The 24,236-nt window shown below is 41.3% G+C and overlaps 1 protein-coding gene across 2 annotated transcripts in view; it reads right to left on the reverse strand.

Moving 5' to 3' along the window:
* Positions 1-24,236, reverse strand: part of plpp4 (phospholipid phosphatase 4) — a 114,356-nt gene that overhangs the window by 53,674 nt on the left and 36,446 nt on the right. For both annotated transcript variants that reach the window (XM_072677532.1, XM_072677531.1), the window contains exons 3-5: positions 9,068-9,158; positions 6,006-6,069; positions 4,212-4,336 (exon numbers count right to left, since the gene is read on the reverse strand). In XM_072677532.1, the coding sequence (XP_072533633.1) occupies positions 4,212-4,336; positions 6,006-6,069; positions 9,068-9,158 (280 nt within the window). The remainder of the gene's footprint in view (positions 1-4,211; positions 4,337-6,005; positions 6,070-9,067; positions 9,159-24,236) is intronic.

Genomic DNA, 24,236 nt, shown 5'->3' on the forward strand with positions numbered 1-24,236 from the left:
TCAAGGAACGGTCTTGGCACCATTCCTCTTCACCCTGTACACTGCTGACTTCATGTACAGCTCACCGACCTGTCACCTCCAGAAGTTCTCCGATGACTCAGCGATCATCAGCCTCATAACCAATGAGGTAAACTGATTCAGGACTTTGTGGACTGGTGGCTGCAGAACCCCCTTTAGATAAACGCAGGAAAGACCAAAGAACTGGTGGTGGATTTCCGCAGGTGCAGACACCCCCCTCCATCAGCGAACATCCAGGGTATCAAGAGTGTGGACTCATAAATACCTGGGTGTTCATTTGAACAACAAACTAGACTGGTCAGTCAACACTGCTGCACTCTTCAAGAAAGGCCAGAGCAGACTCTACCTACTGAGGAGACTGAGGTCCTTTGGGGTGCAGGGAGCACTCCTGAGAACTTTCTTCGACACAGTGGTGGCATCTGCCATCTTTTATGGCGTGGTCTGGCAGTAGCATCTTGACGGCAGATAAGAATAGACTGAACAAACTCATAAAGAGGGCAGGCTCTGTTCTGGGGTGCTTCTTAGACCCAGTGCAGGTGGTGGGAGACAGGAGGATGACATGCTGGCATCAAGCTGGCATCCATGCTTGAGAACAGATCCCACCCCATGCATGAGACTCTGGCAGCACTGGGCAGCTCCTTTAGTGACAGGCTGCTTCACCCCAAGTGTGTGAAGGAGCGGTATCGCAGGTCCTTCCTTCCTGCTGCCGTCAGACTCCACAACCAGCACTGCTCCCAGCGGACCACATACACACACACTTAATTACACACACATGTTCAGGGAACAGAGATCCCTCAATGCAAAAATACTATGTCCAATACCCCCCCCCCCACACACACACATACACACACACGTGCAATTAAGTGTCATTTGCTGTAAATAATATTGTTATTGCTTTTTTAGTTCCTATTTATATTGTGTATATAGTGTAAATTATTTATCTACATTTTTGTAACTGAGTGTCTTGCTTTCCCTTTCTGCTGTGACACTGAGAATTTCCCCACTGCGGGACTAATAAAGGATTATCTTATCATATCTTATCTTATCTTTAGCTTTGAATATTCCCATTTTATTCCCATTAATTCCAGTTAATTCACATAATTACCCATTTATTTCCATGGTAAATTTATTTGAATTGTTACGCCTTCATGTCTGCTGTTGATAAAAAAACGGTACATTGATGTATGGCGTATGATATAGTTCCTTTAAATTATTTGATATTTCATATTAATTCCAACAAGTTCCCAAAATTTCCATGGACAGTTTACGTTTTGGAATATTCATAGTCATCCATAATGCTGGTTGCTTTGCGGATGCAGCAGGCAGTGTAAATGTCCATGACAGAGGGGAGAGAGACTCCGATGATCCTCTCAGCTGTCCTCACAATACGTTGGAGGGTCTTGCGGTCAGAGGCTGTGCAGGTCCCAAACCAGGCAGTGATGCAGCTGCTCAGGATGCTCTCTATGGTCCCTCTATAGAAGAGGGTGAGGATGGGTGGAGGGAGACGGGCCTTTCTCAGCTTCCGGAGGAAGTAGAGACGCTGCTGGGCTTTCTTGGCTGTAGAGCTGGTGGTCAGGGACCAGGTGAGGTTCTCCGCTAAATGGACACCAAGGAACTTGGTGCTCTTAACGATCTCCACAGAGGAGCCGTTGATGCTGAGCGGAGAGTGGTCGTGTCTTGTTTTCCTGAAGTTAACAACCATTTCCTTGGTCTTGTCTACATTGTACACCAGTGTGTCAGCTGCTACACCTCCTCTCTGTATGCTGACTTATCGCCTTTGCTGATGAGACCCAGCACAGTTGTATCATCGGCAAACTTTATAATGCTGTTAGAACTGTTTCACAGCACAGTCATGAGTCAGCAGGGTGAACAGCAGAGGACTCAGAACATTGCCCTTGGGTGCCCCAGTGTTCAGTGCTGGAAATGCTGTCCCCGAACCGGACTAACTGGGGCCTCCCCATCAGGAAGTCCAGGATCCAGTTGCAGAGGGGGGTGTTGAGGCCCAGCAAGCCTAACCTCCTGATGAGATTCTGTGGGACGATGGTGTTGAATGCTGAACTGAAGTCTATGAACAGTGTTCCAGAAGCTTCAGTTAATGGCAGGCATGTGCCTTGACGGTTCATGGGTAGTCCCTAATGAGGCCAGTCATGATTTTTTGCTTGTATTTTGTGCTATTCTGTTCTATTCTGTCAGATGCAAGCTTGAGGCAGAGCAGAGCAGAAAAAGAATGCAGCGCATGCAATAACCAATACATTAATAATGGTCTGTCAGTGTGGGGGTTTTTTACGCAAATATGACTCAAACTCTTCTAGTCTAGTCAAAACTAACAAGCCTCTTGGGAAAGCATAGTAAGGACTTCATACCACTAGCCAGATACACACTGAGAATCCATCCTTCAGTTTACTGATTATCATTACAAAACCACTAACAGCACAAAAGGTGACTGGTCAGTTTTTGTATGACAATCGTAATACATGGTTTTGCATGCATGGTAATGCATGGTTTTACTCTGAAGTGACACCACTCCGTTTTTTCAGTGGAGAGCAAAGTTTGTCTTCCTTTTTTACTGTTTTGCTGATCAAAAAATCAGGAAAGCCAAAAAAAAGCAACCAATTAGAGGTTTGCAACAAGCATCATGTTTAGGTGACATCAACACCTTTTAATGTCATAGGACATAAAGGCACAATGATTCTTGTTTGGGATCAATAAGGTATATCACATGTTTGCTTTAGAAAGATTAGGCTGCGAGTCTGGTTCTAGAGGCAAGCGTATTACGCTGCTTCCAGTTCATGCTCCTTCCCCGCTCAAGCTCACGGGGCAGTCACAGCATACTGAGGTTGGGCTTGCCCTGTTATCTAGTTCAGGTAGCTGGCTCTCCTGCTACCCCTTTTGTTTACTCCGAGCATGGCTCTAGTTCTCAGTTCTATTTTCCCCTGCATCCCAAGCTAGGCTTGTGGGTTTCTTTTGTAACCTTCCCTTGTTTAGATCTTAGTTCATTCCTGCTCATCCCCTGTCACTACCTGCTCCTCCCAGTCCCATTTGTATTATGTTCGCCATTTGGTTTGTCACCTACTGTTTGTGTTGTAGTTTTGGCCATTAGTTTGCTACACATTGTTTCATCTGCACCTTGTTTTGTAAGCCCTTTATGTTTTAATAAACCTGCAAGTGTTTATCCTGTATTTGTCTAGCCGCACACGCCACGACAATTAACACGTGTTGGTTATTATTAACATGTTAACGTATGGTATTATTAACATGTTGCTGGTTGATAAAAATATCATACAGACAGCAGTGCAGACAGGGTGTTTAGGGCCCCAGTTCCAAAAGAACCCTCAATGAGCCATACATTAGAAAATTATGTTCAGTCCATTTTAAAAAATGACACTAATTTAGCTGTCTAAAACACTACTGGCTGATGAAGTTTACATTCCTAAGGACTTTTTTGTACAACATATATTCTGGTAAAATACAAATGTTGACATTTTTTTAAATGGACTCATTTTAAGTTGTTTATTTTGGAGTTATAAAAAATAATCATAGCACAGTTAGCTCAGACTTAGCAATGTGATTGGCTTAGAGATGTTCCAAGACTGCCAATATTCCACGATATTGGCAAATATTGACAAGTAGTACTCACATACACACACAACCTAGCAACAACACCAATGCATACAAGACAAAAACACTAGCCATAATAAAGCAGCAATGTTATTATTATACAAAATAAAATACAAAATCAAAAGCATGTGACAGAGTGCCTTTACTATATTTCACTGGTTATTGTAGTAACCTCAAATGAAAACTAACGCAAAAACGATTGGTGTAAAATGGAGTAATCCTGTTGTAAAATTGTGTGGTTTACGGCACACAGCCCAGATCAGAAATTAGATCAGCCATTTAAGGTAGAACGGATAATTCAAACACAGGCGATTATGAAACGTTCAGCTTCACATTTATTTATGTGTTTAGTCAAGGTATTAGTATAACATTGCCACTATGATTGCAGTACACCAATACCAATATCTCACATTAATGAATAAACCTTGAGTGTATTACTGCTTACATATAAAAGCTGCAGGTTGTAAAGAATCTATGGCATCCGGATAAGCAGTGCTACAAAGCCCTACAGTCTTTCTATTCTTCAGAGGAGCTGTTAGGTTTGGTGCTTCAAATGGTGGGGAGCAGACACTTACAGGAGGAGTGGCTGCTGGGAAAACTCTTGCGGCCCTCAGACACCATTTCTGGCTCTCCTGTGCACAGCATTTTGGTATTCATCTGGCCATCAGGGAAGCACCTATGGAAGTAGTCTGGTCTTGGCCTGTGAACGGCAACAGAAAACAAAGCTTTAGTTCACTGACATAACAAAAGTGCAAAAGGTTTTTGTGACCATTACTAAAAAGATACTCTTGCATCTTCCATATCTGTAGCGTACTGTTGACCACAGACAATAATTTTGGTGCATTTTTCTAAACATAGAAACAAACAGAAAAAATAATATTTTTAGAACTTTCATTAATTTATCAGTCAAAGGCATTTGTACATTCAGTAAATCTACAGTAAATAAAGCATAGGTTTTACAAGTTCCTGAATGCCAAAGAAGAAAAAAGGTGAAATCAGAACTGCTTGTTACTTTTTTGATTTCTGTGTTTACATTCCTAAAACATCCTACAAACAACCTTAGTAGTGCATTCTGTCATGTCTGTCTCACCTTAAGATAGATTGATAGAGTGTAATGTTTATAGTTTAAGACTTCCATTAAATTGTCAAGTTTCTAATGCTTTACTTATTAATTTCACTACTCATTACCTTACTTTTGAGTTATTTTTAGTTATTTTAATTTCAGTTTTATCTATACCAACTGTAAAGTGTAAGAGAATGCCCAAAATCTTAGTTAACCTAATTTAGAAAATAAGGCTAATCACTACACCTTTCACACGGTAAAGCCTTATTCTGAACACAACACCAGTTATACTGATTAAAACAATGAACTTGCAGTTTGAAGACCTAGTTGAAACAGCCCAAATACAGCGTCTTTCAAATGAACGGTGAGTAAAAAGGGAGAAAAAGAAAGAAAACTCAGCAGTTGATGTCAGTAACTACAAAGGATTTTCATACGTATTAAAAAGAATCCTTATATTTATAGCTGTTAGTTTGTCCATTTTTGAAGCATGTGAAAATAGACACGTTATTCATGTCAATGGGGAGTATACGTGGGCTTCCAACCACAACTGTACATTCTCTGTATTTGCAATTTGACTACTGTCTGTGTTTTTTGATTTGCCTGTGCTGATTGTGTTTGTCTTCAAGTCTGGTTCTTGAGGCAGTTCCGTTATGTCGCGTCCAGTTTATGCTCCCCAGCGGCTCTAGCTCACGAGGCAGTTCCACGGCGCACTCAGATTAGGCTTGCCCAGTATCTTGTTCAGGTAGCCGGTTTTCCAGTTATCCCTGGGTTCACGTAGAGCATTGCTCTAGTACTCAGTTTTAGTTTCCCCTTGGTATTGCCCAAGCTCGGCTTGTGGCTGTTTTGAGTTCTCTCCTTTTCTATTCCCAAGCTTGGCTTGTGGTTTATGTTTCGTCATTTTCCCCCTGTATCCCAAGCTAGGCTTGAGGTTTTCGTTTCTCCCCTTCCCTCGTCCTTACCCACAGCTCGGCTCATCCCCTATCGCTCCCAGTCCCAGGTTTGTTGTGTTCGCCATTTGGGTTGCTGCACCTTTTTTGTTACGTACCTTGTTTTGTATTCCCTTTGTGTTTTAATTAATCTTGCTTAAATGCATCTCTGCAAGTGTTCACCCTATCTCTGTCTCCCTGTACACACAATCACACTCATCCCAATGCATAAAAACTTTCTTCTCATTTAATTTGTAGTTCCAGTGACACTGGCAAAATAAGCAGCACAAAATCTGAAAACATCTGTGCAGAGGCTGCTTTAAAATGTGAAATTCACAAGTGCTAATACCATCAAAAAGAAATACAGAAATGTGTATTACCTGCCAACTATCAACTTGATGGTGTTTGTGAAGACACCATTCAGGGCTAGAGCGAGAGACACAGCTATAGAAAAGAAGACAAACATTAAAGACACATTCAGTTTAGTACAGTAAATACTAATGTCTGATAGTTAACAAACAATACAGCAGCCATAATACTCTTTGTTATGCTAATAAAGAATCTTCACTGAGAAATGAAAATTGGATCCACAGAATCCTTGCTGTTTCACATAATTGGAATCTGGCAGCTCATTGTGTCAATATTTAATAATAAATGGACCAATAGAAATAACCTGGAAAAATAGTTTTTTTTCTTCTTTTTTATTTTTATTACTTTATTTTAAAATGTTTTTGGACCATTTGTATTGGTCAGCTTATACCATGTCAAGGGCAACTGCAGATTTTAAAAGATGTAAACATATTATACAATGTTTTGATACAACATTGTGCTGAATAAGTTACATCCTGTCATTTGTCCTGATACTAGTGCCTGGTACCACCCTACTGCTTCCTAGACATACCCTAATATCTCACACTTCCACTGGACACCACTAAAGGAGAGTGCTAGATTTTCTACTCTTATCTTGTAGTCCTCCACAATTAGTCAAATTAGTCACAATTTGTAATTTCACCAGTAATCATTTTATAAAACATAAAAATGCATCTACAATTTATGAGCACTTATGTCAAAGAAGGCACAATATTGCAAATGTTGCAATTGGGTTAATTGTAATTGCAAGTTGGTAGTTTTGTAACGGAAGGTCTAGTAACTACAAAGGTCTAGTAAACTGATGCAAGCAATTGTAAGCAATTATATGTGGTCAAGAAGACAGAGACACAGTCAGAGAGATGGACAGAGACAGAGGGGGAGATTTAAAACACAAATAGACAGTGGGGGAGGCGGACAAGACACGCATTGTGAGATGGACAGAAACACAAAGACAGTGGGAGAGATGGACAGACAGAAAGACAGACATAGTAGCATAAATTAGTGTGCTGGGCTGTGAGCACCACAATCTGCAGACTTTTTCATTTTCAGTGCAGATCTTGTACCAAAGGGTGATACAGCCCGTCAGAATACTCTCCACAGTTTAGGTGTAGAATATCCTGAGGATGCTGGGATTAATCCCAAACCTTCTCAGACATCCTGAGATAGAAGATGAGCTGTTGTGCCTTCTTTGCCACCTGTGTAGTGTGTTCTGTAGTGCATCAGCTATAGAGATGTAGGGGGCTTTCTCCAGGGGCACAGCGTGATTTGCCTCGAAACGACTGTAAAAGCAGTTCAGCTCGTCTGGATAGACAACACTGGTGTTTACTACTGAGCGAAAGCTGTGTTTGGTTTAAACCTTTACACATGCTTCTGGCGTAGGTGGAGTTAAACTGTGCTTTCACACATATATCATTTGGTATGAAGAGTTCTATATTTTGAATTTGAATTGAACTGACATTAATCTGGATACCAAATATTTGAACCAAATGAGCTTTCCATTTTAAAAACCTAGAAATATAAACATTAGAATAACTGTTATGTGGCAATGGCCAAACGCAGGAGCATTACAGAACTTTTACCTGAATACAATATGCAGAAATCAAAAAATAATTAAGCCAACTCTACAGGGGCTTCATGTACTAAGACTTGTGTGGAATTCCTACAAAAATGTTGCATTCGCTCAGAGCTGGAAAGGTCTGTGCATTCTCGCATTGCAATCAACTTAAAATTGAACGCACAAGCACAACACTCTGCCCTGTTCCCTCAGTTACGCAGGTTATAATATATCAATTAGTATAAATAGGCCTTGGAATACTCTTGTTAGGAAAATGGTAAATAAAAGGAATTTTACAGATTGCGAATTAGAGGTTTTGCTGTCGGAGGTAGAGGGTAAAATGTTTTTTAGTTCTTTGTCCTCCGTCATAAACAATAAATGCAAACAGGACCCAATGGGAAAGTGTGGTGCAAGTCGTCAATGCGGTAGGCACTGAACATCGCACAGCAGCTGAAAGAAATAGAGTGATCTTAAGTCGGGCGTTAAGAAAAGGACTTCCACCCATCGGGAAAATGTTGGAAACACACAATGCGGAACCGGAGTGGAGGAGCTCACCATTTGAGCAAATTGACTCCAATGTCACCACAATTTCTAGTAAAGGTAAAAGTTCCATTTCTTTCGTTCAACTTTCCAAGTGAACCATTTGTCTTTTAGTTTTTTTTTTTAAATAATAGCTGCCTATAAGTATGCAACATTAAATGGCTTTTCCAATTTACATCCTATTATTTCTATGAAACTGACAGATTTCACTTGTTTGCGTTATTGAAATTTTTAAGGTATTTTACACAGCAGCATCCACTAGAACCCAGTCCACGCAATATGTGCTCATTTGGACTCCTCTGCCTCAACTGCCATCTCCAGTGTGTCTGGTGTTTCTGAGCCCTCCACTTGCCGTGCTGAGCAAATCATTTCTGACACGTGCTGTGCTGCATTCGCAGAATGAGAAATTACTACGCATCTTAAAAATATTATGGATGTGCTCACTAGCATCAGCCACTCATTATTGCGAAAAAATTTTTAAGTGATTAAAAAATTAATTCTGCCTCTTACCTTTTTTTTTTATTTTTTTTTTATTGTAGCACATCCTGAGCGCGTAGCCACTATCCCCTAAGCAACTAAACAATTATGGCATACCCATGTTTTAAATAGATTCTATCATTTAAATAATTATTTTTAATTTTTCATTTAAATTTAACTGCTAATTTAAATGCTTTAAATGAGTTGCCAGGAACCCAAGTTTACAGAAAACGTGCTCTCAGCGAATTTAGACATTCACAATATCTTCTAGTAATGCTTACAATGCCATCTCAAACATACAGATCATTGCTACATTTTACGCACACTTATATAATCTAAGCTAAGTGGATGCATGTCAATAAATTATTATTTTAATTAACCAATAAAATTGGCTTATTTGGCTGATTTGAATCAATAATGATTTTACTAGAAACAGTGCTTGAAAGTGAGTGAGTATGAATTCAGTTTTATCTGATACGGGCCTGTAGTTCCTTTACTTACCCAAACATGCCTCCTTCATTTCAGTCTTATCTGTCCGTCGTATAATCTTCACCACAAATATCACAGCCAGGGGTGTAAGGAATGATATAGCCTGCATGAGAAAAGAGGAAAGCCCTTTAAACGGACATTATGTAGCAGTTTTACCTTAAAACCATTTTGATGTTCCACTAACTTGTAATTTGGAGGATAGCGCCTCTATCATTCTCCATCTCAGCAACTACTGTGTACTGCTGCGTAACTCATTTGTGTAAAATATTACTCTACCACAACAGCTGACATAGCTCTTTCACTTTCAGTGTCAATTCTTTGTCTTTCACCTTGTCCAGAAATGCACATGGTTATAATTCTGTCTATTTACACCAATACTTGTGCAAAACTGGATAAAACTCTCATCAAATTTAATAACTTGCATACTTTGAATTCCCTCAAAAACTGTTAAATTAAACCTCTTTTAACAATAATCCTGTCCCTAAACCTGGGTGACTGGGCCCAACAACTTTGTTCATAACTGCATAAGAATAATGTACGAAAAATTCTGGAGTCAGACCACATCATAGCACTAAGACGACTCTTTTTATCTTCATCTTGCCTTCGATCATGGCTGTATATTCCTGTTGCTCTAACTCAACCTCAGTGCAACTTTTGATACAACAGAGAACACTGTTCTCTTAGAAACTTGGTTGGAATTACAGACACATCTCTATCATGGTTTAGATCTTACAGAACTAAACATTAACAGTTTGTAAATATAAATTATGTTTCTTCTAATTATGCAAAAGACTTAATAATAAAACTGGTTCAATCTGGCTCAACTGCTAAATCTTCGTGTCATAATTTGGACATTACTAGGTGTTCTGCAGCTTTGCAACATCGCTAAGCTAAGAAATGCCTTCTCACTGCATTATGCAGAAAAATTATTACATGCTTTTATTACTTCAAATCCTATTCATTACTTCAAGACTATTGCAACGGATTACTGTCAGGATGTTCCAGCAGGAAGTTAATAATGCTGCAGCCAGGGCCCTTATTAAAACTAGAAATTTGATTATAATAGATAAATCCTGTAGTGATTAGAAAATTCATTTATTGATGTATAAAGCCCTACACAGTCTAACTCTGGAGTACCTTGTAGACCTCGTTTTCTATTACAAGCCAGCATGTTTACTTCTTCCTAGTTCTTAGAAGTGTTCAGCAAGACTAATTATTATGATTATAATTGCCGAACCGCTACTGCCTGCTCACCTTCGGTCTTAGAGCACCGTAAGGAGTATCAGGGGCTTGTTCATGAGAGTGCGCTGGTGTAAGGGGTAGCTCTAGGGCAAGGCCTCCTCCTGCCATCAGGGGGAGGCCCCGAGTCACCCCAACCAGTGATTGAGCCCAATTCCCTACACCTGGACAGTAGGCTATATAGGCACACAGATCCAGTTGCCCCGCTGCTGGATCTTTTGACTCTGGTGGTGTGTGTGTGTCTGTGTAGTTTTCGAGTTGAAGGCTGAGTGTGTGTCACTCCCCTTCATGTGTCTCTCCCAAGTCTGTCTCCCTGTGTCTGTGCAGTGTGTGTGTGTGCGCAAAGCACACATACACTCGTGTAGCAGAGGAAGGCAGGAGTGTCTGTCTTCCCTGGTGTGTGTGTGCCTGTGTGTGTGCGTGTGTGCCTGTGTGTGTGTGTGTGTGTGTGTGTGTGTTTGCACACATACACTAGTTTTACAGAGGAAGGCAGGAGTGTCTGCCTTCCCTGTAACTTCTCAGTTTTCTTGTTTCTTTTGGGAGATCCTTTTTGCCCTTAGTTGTATTTCCCTCTAGTGTTAAAGAGGTAGCCAGCTCTCCCCTGGCGTCCTTTGTTTGTTTGTTTCCCGCCTTTTGTTTTGCGTAAGACGTGACGTCTCCTAGTTTATTAAACCCACCCCTTTTTAAGTTTCATTTGTTGGCTGCTTTCATAACTGCCATTTTGGTGAAGCAGCAGAGCGTCAGTCTTGTGACGTGGCGGCCTGGGTTCGAGTCCCGAGTGGCTTTATTTATCATTTCCGTTTTACCTGCTCTAAGATTGAAAGACTCTGCACTTGGGCTTGTTGGTCACGTGATCGTGGTAGCTCACTCAGTAGCGCGCCGGCCCACCAACATGGCGGCCTGGGTTCAAACCCGGCTGTAAGTGAGCACCACATTACAGCTGGACTCTCCTCGCTTCGGTTGTGAAGCTCTCGTCAAGGAAGTCAGCTCTGGTGCGCGCTCTAGTTATCGCCTGTGTTCTGGTAAGCTAGCCCCGTCATTGTATCGGTTCTGTTGTTTGGGTTCGGCAGCGGATCCCTCAGCTCCGGAGGTCCAGTAAGTCTTAGAAGCGCCTGACCCGCGCTGTCTTTCTTGGGAAATATTTAATCATTTGTTTGTTGACCCACAGTCAAGTCAAGTCAAATTTATTTGTATAGCACTTTTTACAACTGTTGTCGTCACAAAGCAGCTTTACACAATTAGTACTTAATTAAGGACAGAGACAGAGAAGAAAGAAGGAATAACATGAAGGGTCAAAGACCCCCGTGAGCAAGCCAACGGCGACAGTGGCAAGGAAAAACTCCCTCAGAGCTGGAGGAAGAAACCTTGGGAGGAACCAAGACTCACAAGGGGGACCCATCCTCCTCTGGCCAGACTATTTAAACATTAATGATAAAAATTACCAAAGCAGATACAACAGAAAGTTGATAGTGGTGATATTAATAGTGTCAGACAGGCACGAGTCCATCTAGGTTTCAGCACGGCCACCAAACAGGCAGCAGCGGCAGGCGGGTGAGCCATGGGTGGTGGCGGGTTGGGGGGGACCCGCTGGCCGGACTGGTAGGTGGCAGCTGGTTAGATGCAGGTAAAGGGGACCTCAGCAGGCAATCTTCCTGCAGGTCGGGCTGGGTGGCCATTTACTCGAAGAAGGTAAAGAGAGAAAAGTTAGTTCTAAGAGAAATTTTATGGAGTGCAGAGAATGTTGAGAATCAGCATCTGGGTATGTCTGACTACTCCGGCAGGTGTGATTATCACAGCATAATTAAAAGGAGAGAGCCAGAAGGTAACACGGACACGGGCGTACCCTGAGAACACCAGCATCTATCTGCTCCACCGTCAACAAACCTGAGTGATCGCGTGTAAGCAGCGAGACGACAGCTCCAGCATCTCAGTGTACTATAATTCCCTGGGTCCGCGAACCCCTGGACCTGCAGCCCTTATTTAAGAAACATTAATTACCAAAAGCTAAACTAAACATATAAGTTTTCAGCTTAGATTTAAAGATTGAGACTGTGTCTGAGTCCCGAACATTATCTGGAAGGTTATTCCAGAGCTGGGGGGCTTTATAAGAAAAGGCTCTTCCCCCTGCTGAGGTTTTCTGAATTTTGGGAACGACTAAGAGGCCAGCACCCTGAGATCTAAGTAGTCTTGATGGTTCGTAATATACTATAAGATCCTGCAGGTACTCAGGAGCGAGACCATGTAGGGCCTTATATGTTAATAGAAAAATTTTGTATTTGATACGGAATTTAACTGGGAGCCAATGAAGTGCTGATAGAACTGGACTGATATGGTCAAATTTTCTAGTTTTAGTAAGGACCCTGGCTGCAGCATTTTGCACCAGCTGAAGTTTATTGAGGTTCCTGCTGGAACAACCTGACAGTAGTGCATTACAGTAATCTAGCCTTGAGGTAATAAAAGCGTGTACTAGCTTTTCTGCGTCTTGTAGTGATAAGGAGTTTCTTAGTTTGGAGATGTTCCTAAGCTGCATAAAGGCTGTTCTACTAATATTAGCTATATGTTGCTCAAATGATAAATCTGAGTCGAATGTGATGCCAAGATTTTTAGCTGCTAAACCAGGAATGATGGAAGAATCAGCCAAGTCTAACATTAAGTCTGATAGTTTATTTCTAGAGTCTTTTGGACCTAAAAGGAGAACTTCGGTTTTGTCACTGTTGAGGAGAAGGAAGTTATGTGACATCCAGAGTTTTATATCCTTTACACAGTCCTCCATTTTCTGTAATCTAAATTTATCGTCAGGTTTGGCTGATATATAGAGCTGTGTGTCATCTGCATAGAAATGGAAATTAACGCCATGTCTGCTTATAACTGAGCCCAGTGGTAACATGTATAATATAAATAATCTTTCTAGTTATATAGAATGATCTATTGTATCAAAGGCTGCACTAAGGTCTAGTAGGACTAATAAAGATACGTAGCCTTGATCAGAGGCAAGAAGGAGATCATTCGTAATCTTCACTAGGGCTGTCTCTGTGCTGTGATTGAGTCTAAATCCAGACTGGAATTTCTCATACATGTAATTTTTACTCAGGTATAAGCAGAGTTGTTGGGCCACAGCTTTTTCTAATATCTTAGATACGAATGTTAAGTTTGAGATGGGTCTATAATTAGATAATACGCTAGGATCAAGATTTGGTTTCTTGATTAAAGGTTTTATAACTGCTATTTTAAGGGTTTGGGGTACATGCCCAAGGCTAAGGGATAAATTTACAATTGTTAAAAGAGGTCCGATTATAATTGGGAGAATTTCTGTTAGCAATTTAGAGGGAATCGGGTCGAGTGTACATGTTGTACAATAAGCTGAGGATATAATTTTTTCTAGTTCAGGCTGTGGAAGTGGGTAGAAGGCTTCCAGCCTTTGTTCTACAGCTAAGTTATGTTCTAAAGCAACTACATCAGGTGACGGCCATGTTTGATTTAATAAGCAGGGTTGGATTTGTTGTCTAATATTTTCTATTTTATTATTAAAATAGTCCATAAAAACATGACTGGTTAAAGATTTTGGGATCTGGGGTTGAGTATCTGGGGTTGAGTATCTGGCTTTTAGTAAGTTTAGAGATCTCATTAAAAAGAATTCTGGGATTGTTTTTGTTTTTCTCGATCAGCGAGGCCAGATACACTGAGCGAGCTTTAATGAGTGCCTTTCTATATTGACTAAGGCTGTCCTTCCACGCAGAGTTGAACACCTCTAGTTTGGTCGTCCGCCATTTACGCTCTAGTTTCCGCACTGTTTGTTTTAAGGTACGAGTATGATCACTGTACCACGGTGCGAGCCTTTTTTTCATTTTATTTTTTTTTATTTTTTTAATTTTTATACTTTGTCTAAGGTTGATCGAAGGGTATTCTCTAGATCGTTTGTTAATTTAACGAGCTCCGTTTGGTCTGACGGAGTGTAAGCTAAGGTCGATAGGGGTGGGAGATTTTTAGTAAACTGTACAGCTGTCATTGGTGTTATTGTGCGCTTTAGGCAGTGTTGGGGAGAAGAATTAACATTTTGCCTTAGATGTAGCTCAAAGGAGATTAGATAATGGTCTGATATTACTGAGCTTTGAGGTAGAATATTTAGCTGATCAATGCTAACACCCAGGGTCAGGACTAAATCTAGGGTATGATTACAGTAATGTGTGGGTCCAGTTATGTTTTGTATAATGCCAACAGAATCTAAAATTGATACAAATGCTTTTTCAAAGTGAATATTAAAATCTCCTACTATTATAACTTTGTTATAAATTACTAAATTCTTTAAAAAATTCAGAGTAGGGCCCTGGAGGCCTATAAATATTAATCAGTGAGAAAACATTTTTATTTGTGGCCGGATTTGATATATTAATGTAGATAAGCTCAAAAGAGGTGAAGGTGTTAGTGTTTTTGAATAATCTCTAGTGTATTCTGGTAGATTATGCATACTCCACCTCCTCTGCCTGATAATCTAGGGGCATGTACATATTTATAGCCTGTGGGGGTGGCTTCATTTAGAGCTATATATTGATCAGGTCTAATCCAGGTTTCGGTTAGGCAGAAAACATCTAGTTTCTGATCACATATCATTTCATTTACAATCACTGCTTTTGAGGATAGTGATCTAATGTTAAGTAGACCGAGCTTTAGGTCTGAGGTGCTGCTGTTATCGTTGAAATGAGAGATTTTAACACTGATTAAATTATTAAAACGAGCTGATCTAGATGTTCTCTGTTTGGCTTTAATTCGGGGCACAGACACAGTCTCAATACAGTGAAACCTGGGTGACGCCTCAAAGCAGCTCGCAGACGGTCGGTTTAGCCTGTCTGTCTGCGGCCTGGTCTCGGCTCTGGATTGGCAGCAGCCTTTTACACTCCTCTGCCGACTGACTAGCAGACTATGCGCTATGCTGCACGAAAGTAAGGCAGCACCCTCCCGCGTGGGGTGGACGCCATCCCTACCTAAAAAAACAGGCTTGCCCTCAAACTTTAACCAATTATCTATGAAGCCCACATGATTTTCGGAACACCACTTGGACATCCAGCGGTTCAGCGCTGTGAGTCGGCTGTAGGACTCAGCGCCGCGCCTCATTGGGATGGGACCAGAGCAAATTACAGCATCGGACATCGTCTGGGCCAGTTTAACCACCTCTTTAATATTATCCTTTGTAACTTCTGACTGCCGCAGACGAATATCATTGGCCCCTACATGAATCACTATCCTCGAATATCTCCTGTTTGCTAGCCGCTTAAGGTTGCCGCTAATGTCCGGCGCTCTGGCTCCCGGTAAACAGCTAACAGTCAATGCTGGAGCCCCTAAAGGACTAGCTATCTTCACGTGTCGAACAATAGAGTCTCCTATTACCAGAGTTCTTTGAACAGGCTCCTCAGCGGGTGTTTCGCTGAGCGGGGCAAACCTGTTTGACACGCGAATTGGGGGGGGGGGGGGGGGGGGGGGGCGTGGTGTTCCGGTGGGCTAACTTCGGCCTTTGCGCTAGCATTAGCCTTAGCTTTCCGGCTATGCCGCCGAGACGTCACCCATTCGCCCCGCTGTGAGGGCTCTAACGCCAGAGTGGGGGGGTGCTAGCTCTCCCTGAGGCAACGGGGGCTGCTACCAGTGACTCTTGCTCTCTATCCTTCAGTAACCCCATGATGCACACCTCTAACTGGTCCACCTTTTCCACCAGAGAGCTAACTAACTCACATTTAGCGCAAACACTATCATTATCACTAGCGGTGGGAAAAGGGTCTAGACTAAACATGCCACACTTCTCACACTCAAAAAGCCCAGCAACAGCCATAATAAAATACAAACTTACGGCTTTCAGCTGATTCAGGCACCGAAATAAGGTTGTTGTGGGGTACTCCGCTTTTTGTTTTGTCTTTTTGATAAACCTGTGGATTGTAAACACAATCTAAAAGCAGTTACGAGGAAAAGCGCTAGAAAGTGGTAGAAAGCAGAAAGAACAAGCTAAACACGGAGACAGTGATTCCTCCAAGGACCGGGTCTGGAGTAAGGATTTCCCACAAGCGTTAGCGGTCTCCCACAAGCCTTCCAGGGACCCCCACAATGATTCAAGTGGGCTACTTCTTGACCTTTTGCTGAACACATCAATCTTTTATGTAGGCACCTTAAGGAAATAACCTTGTTGATGCTGATGTACATTGATCTCCCAGCCCATTACATCTTCTGATCTTGTAAAAAATAAAAAAAAGTTTGACTGCCAAACTAATAATTAACAGCTTTCGGAAGACATTATTAGTTAGCTATAGCAAAAAATGCCAACCTGTTTACAGTCTGTATCTCCACATTCTTTGTGTCTGTAGGGAATAAAATATACTCCACAACATGCTTAAAACCAGCTCTTCAAATATTTGAAATATGTGAAAGTGAAAATTAGAACTGATAACTTTCATGATAACAATTAAAGCCTTCAGAAATTTGATGCTTGTTCAAGCAAACACAACTTTCCTCTAAAAGGGCGAGGTATTACATTTCATTTGGAGAGTACATTTCAGTTCTGCCCAGAGGCCTGCATTGATGACTTGTATCCACTAAAATAGTTATTGATGGCATCACTAATTGCATCTTTTTGGACAGAGAGTACTTACTAATTCACAAAAATCGCAAAGTACCCCTGTCCTACTATTGGTGTTTTGCCATCTTAACCTTTTTAAAAAGTTGGTGGTATTGCTCCGATTCAGAAAGTTTGCCCCAATGAAGAGTTCCCCACTTTTCACTTTTTAAAATATTTGTACTTTTTAAATTCAGGTTAAAAATATGACTTTTATAATGTAAATAAAGTGATTTTTTATTTATCACATTTGAAAATACAATTTAAAATATACAATCAAAAGCCAAACAGGTGCTCTGTGAATGAAACTGGACAACCCAGAGTTACAGCAAATTAAAACACTTTTGCAGAGTGATTTGCACATTTGCAGAGTGATTAGGGCTTGTCTAAAACTTACAGTCTTAAAGGCAATCAGGGGTCAACAGACAGGTAGCCAGGAGCCAAAAAGTCACACCCACAATAAAGAAAAATAATAAAAAAGCTAGGGCACCAGATACAAAAACAGCTATAATATAGACTATATAATATAATATAGTAATATATAGAATATATAATATAATGTTCAGCACTGAGACAAGCAACTTTAGAGGGTTAAGAAATTGCCTCCATCTACAGTTTAACACAGACACTCCCACTTATTGGTTTGTATTTTTTTTAATTATGTTAATAACCAGAACTATTCTAACAGCTATTCAAGCCATTCCTACTTGTTTCATATGGTATTACGCCACTTGGCTTCGATTAAGCTGCTGTTTTGTTTCTCTACTGATTTACAGGTACTTAACAATTCTTCACCAGAGAACCATTTTTAAGAATAACACTTATAATACTACTATTTATTTTGTGTGTAGATGGCATACTATATATAATGATACTTTTAAAATGGCTGTTACAGCATTTTTTACAGTGTACTTTTCAAAAAATATTGTTACTTTTTCAGTAAACAGCTCACACAGGTGAGTTTGTAGTTGGGTATGTTGCAGATAAAAAATTAAGCCTGAAGGCGTCTATTGAATAAAGTCAGGTCTCTATTGGTCTTGTTATTTCATTTAAATAAAACTCTTACAGGGACAATTTAACTGAATATGCCAAGTTTGAGCATATGTTTTCCTCTTAGCCATTCTTGGGTGTTTTTAGCTGTGTGTTTTGGAGTCATTATCCTGTTGCAAGACCCATGACCTGCGACTGAGACCAAGCTTTCTGACACTGGGCAGCACATTTCTCTCTAGAATCCCTTGATAGTCTTGAGATTTCATTGTACCCTGCACAGATTCAAGACACCTTGTGCCAGATGCAGCAACGCAGCCCCAGAACATAACAGAGCCTCCTGGTCACATTATTTTCAGGGGTACCATCATTTTTGTCCAGGACTATTTAATGAGTTTACTTTAAAATCATTCTGTTGAAGCATGATTCAAAATCAATGTCGGATTTTCATTTGTTCATTTTCATAGATTTATTATTTATTATTACTTTTGTCAGATTCAAGTTATTTCTGTGACCATTGTGGGGGGTTTTCCTTCATTAACCGAGGTGTACCAACTTTGTCCACGTGTGTAAAATGTATGCAAGTTGTATAAATATTAATTTTGTGTTTTTTCAACAGACTCTGAGTGATCCTTCCTGCATCCCCATCCATCCCACAAATTTGAATAAGGCCTAGAAATCAGACCTACATTCCTCCCAAAATCCAACCCCTCTTCCTAGTCGTGGGAGGTGGAAACAGATGGATTCTGGTGAAGCAGTAATGCATAGTGTACCAACAGATGAATGAAACATATCTATCAAATGATTAATAAATCTGTATATCGGTATCCATTTATACAGCCAAGTTTTGTACCCCCAACCTGTAGCTATAATGTCATATGTAGAATAAGCAGTTTTGGGACAACGTAAGAAAAAATAGTATTCCTGGGGAAACAAACCCATTACACTTACCACTACTAAATCTTTGACATTTGTCTTTGCTGTTATGGTTATTAAACTTTATCCCCCACCCTGCACAATGTATCCATAATGGTCACTGGTAATCAGGTAAAACCGTAAACATAAGAAAAACGTAAACATGACAAGGTTAATTACTAATCCTAGGTCTATGCAAGGTATTAAACATGCCTAGACTAAATAATTGCTCATTTAAATATCCTAAACATTACATGTATTTACCATTTACCAACTGCTGCCAAGAACAATTCCTTCTAGATACATATGCTGACCAATGAAAACTGCATGTGTCATGTATCAATCCAAGTGTTTCCCGTTCCATATAAATGCTGTGGCAGTTAGATCCTCGTTATCGCGCCCTCCCCCGGTGGATCCCGAACCGCCGCCAACAGTTCCATATAAGGACTTCCTGGTTGTTTAAGTTAATTCCGGTTAATTTGTGTTGACCATGTCTCACTCATTGTTCATGTGTTGCACCTGGGACTGGAAGCATTTAAGGAGCTCCAAGACGGCCACTCCGGGCCGTGAATTGAATCTCATTGAATCTCCAGGAGTCTCCTTGACTCTCCATGATTCCCTACGCGTTGGTGGCGTGTTATGTTCGCTTCATGCTCATGCTCCTAGGCAACCCCGGCTCAAGGCAGTCGCTACATATTCAAATTTGGCTTGCCTCATTTTCCAGTCATGCATCTGGCTCCCCAGCTACCCCTGTTTGTTTACAGGGCGCAACTCTGCACCTAGTTTGTATTTGCTCCCGTCGGCCAAGCTAGGCTTGCGACCTTACGTTTAGACCCCTTTTTAGTTCATCCCCTTGTTGTTATCCCGCTCAGCTCACTGCTCCTCCCACTACCAGGTTTGTTGTTTTTGCCACCTTATTTGTCACGTTCCGTTGTGTTCTCAGTTTTGACCCTTAGTTGCTGCCCTTTGTTTTCTGTAAGCACCTGCTTTGTGTTTCTGTTATGTTTAATAAACGTTCTTGCTTTGTTACATCTCTGCAAGTGTTCATCCCTTCTTGTCTGGCCGTACACGCCATGACAGAATTCACGGCCGAAACCCTTTGAACAGCGGGGATGGAAGCCTTGAATCAGGCTGTTTGTGCCCAAGGACAAACAGGGGAAACAGCAGCTCACTCTGCAGAGTGTGTCTGAGTCTGTTTGTCACCTGGCGCAGCAACAGGCAACAGCAGCAGGTCACCCAACTAGTGGGTGGCACTCAGGGGCTCACGAAGCTGGTGCAAGCTTCGTTGGAGCCCACTAGTTCTCCCGGCCCAGTCACCACTTCTCATAGTTTGTAGCCTGCAGCCACCTCTTCAATAGTACCGCCAGTCAGCGAACCGATGGAGGTGGGTGCTTGTCACTTCATACCAGTGTCTACGCTCAAGGTCCCAGCTCCAGTTTATGTCTTGGCAGCCCTGCCCACTTGAGTTTGTGTCCAGGTTTATTGTTTTTGTCTCCTTGTTTGTCACGTTCCGTTGTGTTCTCAGTTTCGACTCTTAGTTGCTGCCCTTTGTTTTCTGTTAGCAACTGCTGTGTTTCTCTTATGTTTAACGTTCTTGCTTTGTTCCATCTCTGCGAGTGTTCATCCCTTCTTGTCTGGCCGTACACGCCATGACAAGATTGATGTTACTTTTCAGCTTACTGATATGCTTCTTTATACTGCATCCTCTGGTAATGATGATGTAATACCCAGGAACTAAGCTTCTAACCACAGGTTTATGGCTGTAGTTCCAACTACACAGCCTAACGAAAGTGTTTGCGAATGTTCGGTGGAACTATGTTTTTTGGAAGCGCCCGTGTCGCTTAATGATGGTTCGGACTACACGTTACCAATGTGGTTATCTCAAAAGTTCCAACTATGGTTTTGGGAAACAATTGCATCACATCTGCATCGTTCCAACTATGTAGGTGTATGTAGCAACTATGCTTCTGGGAAACGCACCCCTGGACATAAAAAAAAACAGGTTGTATGGTGCCAAACAGGGTCAGACACTAGCAGGGGTAAAATGTAAAGGAGGCTTTACTGCAATAAAGTTTGTAATAAGTGTTTACTGAGTAAACAGTCCAAAAGGGTCAAGGCAAAAACCTAATCCACAATACAGGCAAAGAGTCATAATCAGGAAACCAAAACACAGGCAAGAAATCCAAATGGCAGCTGAAAAACACAAAAAAGATCAATACAAAGAAAATATTAGAGATACACCGATCCGATATTAGGATCGGATATCGGTCCCAATATTAACAAAATTAGCTGTATCAGGTATCGGATAATTAATAATCCATGTAATCGATCCTTTTAATTTTAATTTGTTGGTGTGAGACTGCACTAAATGTTTGGAATTTTTGATTGATGCTTGTATGTTGTCACGCCCGCGCCGCCGCGCCCGCCCCAGAGGTGGTCCCGGGCCGCGGCTCACAGGAAATAATGAACTATTTGTTAACGTACCATGTCATGTTTATTCATGGAAGGACTTTCATGTTGAAATGGACTTTCGGGTTGACGCCCCTCGTCGCCATTTTGGTTTCTGGTTTTGTTTGTCATGTGACTGTTCATTGTCTGGTTAATGTGTTACACCTGTGGGCTGGTGTATTTAAGTAGGGCTAGTGCCAGCTGCTGGTGGCCGAGGATTACCCTTAGTGCACCACATGCACCCAGGTTATTCAGTTAATGGTAGAGAGACTATTCACCGGTCTGGTCTGTAGAGTGCTTCCTTGTACAAGAGGACTCTCTCTCTACCTAGCTAGCTTAGCAGGGGAAGCTAACTAGCTAGGCATCTCTCATCTCAGGGTCCATTAGGGAGCTACTGCAGGTCTGCGGCGATCTCCCGCCAGGCTTCTTCGGTTCAGCAAGCTGGGGTCCTGGAGCTCCAGGAGTGAGCGACTCTCCAGCTTGCTTCAGCAGTTAGCTCTCCTCATTGTCGGACCGGATCAGTCGTCTAGGTTTGGCGGCTGACTCCTCACGCTCTCAAGTCTAGTAAGTTCAATGCGCCTGACTAGCGCTACTCTTTATGTTCTAGTTCTTAGTTTTCCCAAGCTCGGCTTGGTAGTTTATATTTCTGAGTAGCGGTATTGGCTCAGCCCTGGCAGCCAGCACTGCCCTAGTGCCTCACCAGCCCCAGGTGTGTTCTTTTTGTTTGCTCAGTATGGTTTGTCACAGTTTTGTTTAGTTCTTCCTTATCCCTAGTAACTGGTGCTGCATTTCTGTTTGTTTATGGTTTATTGTTATCAATAAACTCCTCGCTTCGGTCCATCCCCTGCGAGTGTTCTCCCGTCATTGTCAGACCGAGTGGATCATGACAATGTTTGACCAAATTACTTTTATTCTCAGGTTCAGCTGCTATATTTTATTTTGAATCATGCTAAATATTTAAAAATAAAATTAACTATTGTTTGTACGTTTGACAAAGTCAAATCCTGATGCCTTTAAGTCTCTCTCACATGGCGAGGTATAGTCAAGTCAGTCAAATATTATGTGTATAGTGCTTTTTACAACTGTTGTCGTCACAAAGCAGCTTTACATAATTAGTAATTAGGTCTGTTTATAATTGGGAGTATTACTTTGAGCAATTTAGAGGGAATTGGGCCAGGTGTACAGGTTGTACAAAAAGGTATGAGTATGATCACTGTACCACGATGCAAGCCTTTTTTGCCTTGTCATTTTACCTTTAAATTGTGCTACTTTGTCTAAGGTTGATTGAATGGTATTTTCTAAATCTTTTGTTAATTTAACTAGCTTCCATTCAGTAGGAGATTAGATAATGGTCTGATATTACTGAGCTTTGAGGTAGAATATTTAGATGATCAATGCTAACACCCAGGGTCAGGACAAAATCTAGGGTATGATTACAGTAATGTGTGGGTCCAGTTACGTTTTGTGTGATGCCAACAGAATTAGTACTACTAAATTCTGTGTCCAGATCTGAATCTCTGTTTTTGAGGTGATTAGATTTAGATTTCTTTCTAGTCTTTAGAATTTGAGGTGTTTTCTCCTTTCGTTCCAAATGCTCTGTAACAGTTTTTGCATACTGATCACTGATCGTTGACTCCTAATATCACTCTTGAACTAATGCCATCATGTTTTTAAAATTTTGGTATGGACTTGCTACCTCAGTATCAATTCTCATGACATCCCTAGAAGATTGACCTTTGGGGTTACCTGCAACCTACCTCAAACCCACTGCCCACCCTCCAATACCGTCTACATTGAAGTTTATAACCATTAACCATCACCATTATCCTCCTGAGACCCAGACTTTTGCTTGGTGTGCATTTTTAATTTCTCCTATTTGGGATTAGTAGGACCTAACAGTTATAAAAGCTAAATGTAATCTTTGTACAGAAAGTATGAGGCCAAAGTTAAAAAAAGTAATTTAAGTAATCATAGTGTGAAGCAGAAATGTCCCCACATGAGGACTTGAGGTTAAATAACTAAAATATTTTATTATTCTTACAATCGGCACTCTTAGAATATCTATGAATATACCAGTACACCAAAGCATAAACAGACATGCAGAATTAAGATACATTTTTACCAATTATTAGTCATCTATAAGTGGTTTGTGAATCTTCTCCTAAGTTTCTCCCAAGGTTTCTACCTCCAGCTTTAAGGAGATTTTTCCTTGATTTACAACATCAGTTGTAAAGCAATTTACAAATAAATTTGATTTAAAAAGTACATACATTATATGGACAAAAGTTTTGGGACACATGCTTATTGTCATGATCCCCATGGTCTGACAAGAATGGGTGAACACTCGCAGGGGCTGGACCAAAGCGAGAAGTTTATTGTGGGACAATAAACCATAAAACAAACAGAAAAAGCAGCAAGAATTACATGGGGCAAAGAGGAACAGAAACAACAACTGTGACAACCAAGAGGGGCAAAACAAAAGAACACACCTGGGGCTGGCGAGGCACTAGGGCTGTGCTAGCTGCTGGGGCTGAGCCTGAACCGCTATACGGAAACAAACCACCAGGCAGAGCCTGGGAAAAACTCTCAACTGAGACAAAAGAAGTGCGCTAGTCAGGCGCGCTGAACTTACACGACTCGTGGGAGTGGGGAGTCAGTCGCCAAACCTAGATGACCAAACCGGTCCGACGGAGGGGAAGCTACCTGCCAAAATGAACGTAGGAGTTGCTCACTACCGGAGCTCCTGAACCTGAGCACGCTAAAACAGCGAAGCCTGGTGAGAGATTGCCGCAGACCTGCGGTAGCCCCCAAACAGACCCTGAAAATAATACTGTCTAGCTAGTTAGCTTGCTATGCTCAACTAGCTACGGCCAGAAGAGTCCTCTAGATACAGACGGACTTACAGACTAGACTGGTAAACCGGTGTATCCTGAGTGCATTGGTTGTACTAAGAGTAATTCTCGGCAACAAGCAGCTGACACTAGTCAAGTCAAGTCAGTC

Source organism: Salminus brasiliensis, chromosome 4, assembly GCF_030463535.1.
Source record: "Salminus brasiliensis chromosome 4, fSalBra1.hap2, whole genome shotgun sequence".
NCBI lineage: Eukaryota > Metazoa > Chordata > Actinopteri > Characiformes > Bryconidae > Salminus > Salminus brasiliensis.